At 46.6% G+C, this 4,092-nt stretch overlaps 1 protein-coding gene across 1 annotated transcript in view; it reads right to left on the reverse strand.

The window, feature by feature from the left end:
- Positions 1 to 4,092, reverse strand: part of LOC104289751 — a 21,416-nt gene that overhangs the window by 1,976 nt on the left and 15,348 nt on the right. Inside the window, exon 6 of the mRNA XM_009888752.1 lies at positions 3,282 to 3,400. Coding sequence (XP_009887054.1) covers positions 3,282 to 3,400 — 119 coding nt within the window. The remainder of the gene's footprint in view (positions 1 to 3,281; positions 3,401 to 4,092) is intronic.

The raw sequence follows: 4,092 nt of genomic DNA on the forward strand, positions 1-4,092 counted from the left end.
TGCCCTGGGAAGGGGTTGGGGAGAGCATCAGAAAAGCTTCTGGGCACAACTGCTTTCATGGAGATAGTTGCCTCTTTATCTCTGCCAGGGCTGGAACAGCTGCTGGTCCAGTCTGCTTCCCGGCAGCAGCCACGACAAGTAGTGGGAGACTGTACGTCCCCAAAGGGAGGTGGGGAAAGTAAGGAAAAATCATATGAAGGTGCTAATGCGCTCCTCCTCGACCCTGGGTTTTGGGGGACCATTCCAGAGATTCTAACCAGAGACAACTTCACACATTTTACAATGTCAGATGGAGTGGCAATGTGCAGGCAATAAATTGATCAAGGTAGGCTCCTGCAGAACTTGCAGTCTAGCTTTCATAGGCCAGGCTGGATTCTTTCCTTACTGTTCAAAGTAGCACCAAACTCTAATTGTTCAACACGGGCAAGTATTTGACCATATGATGCTCCACTATCATTTGAGAACAGCTTTCTGCCACTAAAATCAGTCAGAGTGGAAAGGCAAAAAGTTCTCGTCTTGCAGGTCATCTGAGCTGGAAATAAGTTCCTTGCTCTTTGTGGAGGGATCATTCTGCGATGATTTGGGAAAGAAATCTAATTTTCCTGCCATAGGTCAGATCCAGGTCTGTGTGCTGCTTAAGTTCATAACACCTTGATCAAGTCATTCATCAGCCTGTTCTGGCCCTTTGCACAAAACAGACGTTGCTTTGCAGGAGTAAACGTACTAGCAGGAAAAAGAAAATGAAATGAAAACCTGAGCCTGTTTAGAACAATGTATGACAAACCACTGAGCCTTGTGCCAGTATGTTTACCTTGGCAGGCCCCCCTCTCTCCCGCTGGAAGAACCAACTTCTCTCTCTACTATGAGAATTCTTTTGTAGATGTTAGAGGAAAAAAAAAAAAAGACAGAAAAGAAAAACAAAACAACCGCCCTGGAGCAGATCATTCATCATACGCAGAGTGGGGGAGCATGAAAGGGGATTTGCTTTGACCTAGTTACAAAAACAAAAACAAAGAGACTTTCTCTAATTGCCCAAATGACTCAAGTGGGACTGGGTGTCAAAAGCAACAAATCTCTGCTTCCTTCAGAGGTGTACGTTAATATAGGGCACCAGGCTCCAACCTGTTCCAGTTCAAGACCTTGTGAGATGTCCCTGGGCCCAAAGAAGCCCGGGTAAGCAAAAGCCAGCCAATTCCATGTGCCTGCATGTACAAACAGGACCAGGAGCCAGGACAAACATGTTTCATAAATTATAACAAAGACAGTGGCTTTAAATGCTGAGAGTATCAAAGCTTCCATGTTTGCTTTGCCAAGAGCTGCAGACAAGTGAGGCTTTCTTGCTTTACCGTTCTGGTGCTGCCGCGGGAAAGGCCTGGCTTTTTGTCCAGCAGCATTTGCAGGGCTGTCATTGATCCACCAAGTCTAACTTTTTATTTCAAAGGAGTCGGAGAGCACCATATCCAAAATGCTATAGGAGCAAGGTGCCTGGCTTCTCCAGGCACCAGTGAAAAGCCCAATATCAGTGCGTTGCTACTGCAGGGAGTGAGGTAAAAAGAGCAAGAGCAAACACAGATAGGGCTGGGGAATAAGAACTAGGAATCAGGAGAAGAGGAAATGGAGGGAGACAGGGGGCATAAGTAGAGGCTAGGGTTTTATGTAGATATATGGGAGAAGAAAGTTAGTGAAAGAAAAGAGAAAGCCATTCCTCAGCTACAGAAAGCCGTCTGGAAAAATCAGCGTACAAGACCTCTGGGGCTGCCTGGTTACAGCCAAGTAAAAAAATCGTCCATTTGGTATCTTGTTGTACAGCATTTTCATGACAGTAGTAGTTGTTCAGTGTACGTGTGAAAGCAGCAAAAGGTGTTTCTGTCAGGAGCTATTGGGCTGGCCCTTCACTGGAAGCACATCACTCAGGTGGCTGAGGACCTTGCCTGCAATCCTCACGCAGGGAGCGCTGGCAGTGTCCTCAGTGCCGCAGAGACAGGGCTAAGCAGGGGGTTACAGAGACAGGACTTTGCTGAAGCCCAAATAAAGTCCAGGTTCTATTCAGGTTTAGAGGGAAGGTTCACAAGAGTTTGTATTTTTTCCCCAGCTGGTTCACCATCTATTTTAGATGGAACTGTTTGATCTCTTTCTGCTTTGTGTTTCTTTCAGTTTGCCAAACAATAGGAGGAAGCTCGCCTGTTACGTGTGCTTGGGTCCCAACCAAGCTTTTCCCAGCTGGAAAAATCACTCCATGAACTACAGAGGGTTTTTTTTCCAGCTGTAATTACAAGATTCCCAGTTCCCTTATGCATTTTTTAAGGTAGGTACAGGCTGTCTAAGGGGAACAATGGGACATTCCTGAGAGCTTAAACAACTTCTGTTTCCCCACCATCACCCCCTCTAAAACCTGAGGAGGGCTTAAGCACATTTGAGCTGTTCAGCTCAAGGTTACTGAGACCTCAGCTGAAAAAACACAGGGAGGAGCACAACTCCATGTCATGCTCCTGCTTTGGTAAATAACATACTCAGGCTCTTCCTGTTACCTGATTATATACAAAAACACCCCAGATTTACCAGACCAGCTGGGAAAGGACTTGGCAAGCACACAGGGAATATCTGTGCAAGGGGTAGCTGGCAGCACTGTCATCACCTCAGACAGACACGCACCACACAGTATATATGTATATAGCATACAGTATATTAGTATGTTACTAGCCTGGTAGACAAACTCACCCAAGGGACCAGCATGGATCTCTTAATAGAAATAAGACCTTGTGCTTGACCCTAATGTTCATCCACAGCAACAAGCAGGTCCCACCCATGAGCACACGCTCAGCAAACTTCATGTCCTCAGACAGGAAAGCTTCCAGCTGATCCTGACTGTCCCATGCCATCACACATCAGGTGCAATATGGGTTACTGTTCCACCGAATGAAAGATGTGAAGGTGGATAGAGAGTATTAACCTTGACTGTAATGCTTAGGAGGGAGCAGAAAGACAAATAATTAGGCTATAGAATGGCCCTGGCTAATTGTCAACATCCCCTTGCCCTGTTGGGGATAAGCACCTTCTTTTAGGGACCCTAACGTTTCCATTATTCTCACACAGGTAACATTATCCAGTTGGGATCTTAGATCACCTGGGCACTAAAGAAGCAAATGGCTGTGCTGGTGAGGACCACCATATGGAATGGAGAGAAGGTAAGGAGAGGTCTTCTCCGGCCAACAACACCAGAGGTAAATCTCCCACCACGTCTTCCCAACACTAAGTGAAAACCTCCCACAGCTCTGACTTACCTGTACAACTGTGGGCAGGACCTCTTCAGAGCAGCAGAGGACAGCCCTAGCTTGTTCTGGTTTCTCAGCCGTGTCTTTCTCATGAGATCTCTCATTCTCCCCCAAGCATGGCTCTCACCCTAGGGAGCAAAAAGAAACTACAACTTGAAGGACCAGAAGTTAGTTGCTGTCAGACCTCATCTGGCCAACGTATGGTACTTCAGGGTACTCCAGCATGGTAGGAAGAGGGGAGCCTCTTTAATTTGGACAGATAAGTCAGGTCCCACAAAAGAATTTTTAACACCTTGCAATGATGTCCAGTGGCCAGCCTGTAGCTGTATAGGACACGGTGAGACAGGATGGATCAAGTGTTGGTAATACCATCCTTTTTGTATTTTGTTTGGTAACATTTCCATGCCTAGGACCCTGCCGCTCTTTCTGACTTAAGGTTTCAGAGAGTGAGGACACTTCACTGGTGAGTGCTGAGTAGCTGCCTAAAGGCACGTTTTACCTTATTGTTATACTGTACTAAAGGAAAAGATCCGTGTGGTTTCCTACCCCACTCACATGCACCTGGGGGGGCCTTTACAACAAAAACAACCCAAAAAAGCAGCTTGACTCCCATCTCCTTTCTGTTAGGCCAGGTGCATTGGTATCAGTCCTTTTCAAGGTGGTGACTTTTGTGGACCATGAATTAGAAGAGATCAAGCCTTTGTTTCCCTGTCACGTCTGCAGGCCACAGCTATCCCACAGCTATCAGGCACTCTACATTTGAAATGCTAATAGAGATTATCAGGAGGTCAGGGAGTCTCAAGAGCCCCCACCCCCCCCC

The sequence above is a fragment of the Charadrius vociferus genome, unplaced genomic scaffold (assembly GCF_000708025.1).
Source record: "Charadrius vociferus isolate BGI_N301 unplaced genomic scaffold, ASM70802v2 scaffold436, whole genome shotgun sequence".
Lineage (NCBI taxonomy): Eukaryota > Metazoa > Chordata > Aves > Charadriiformes > Charadriidae > Charadrius > Charadrius vociferus.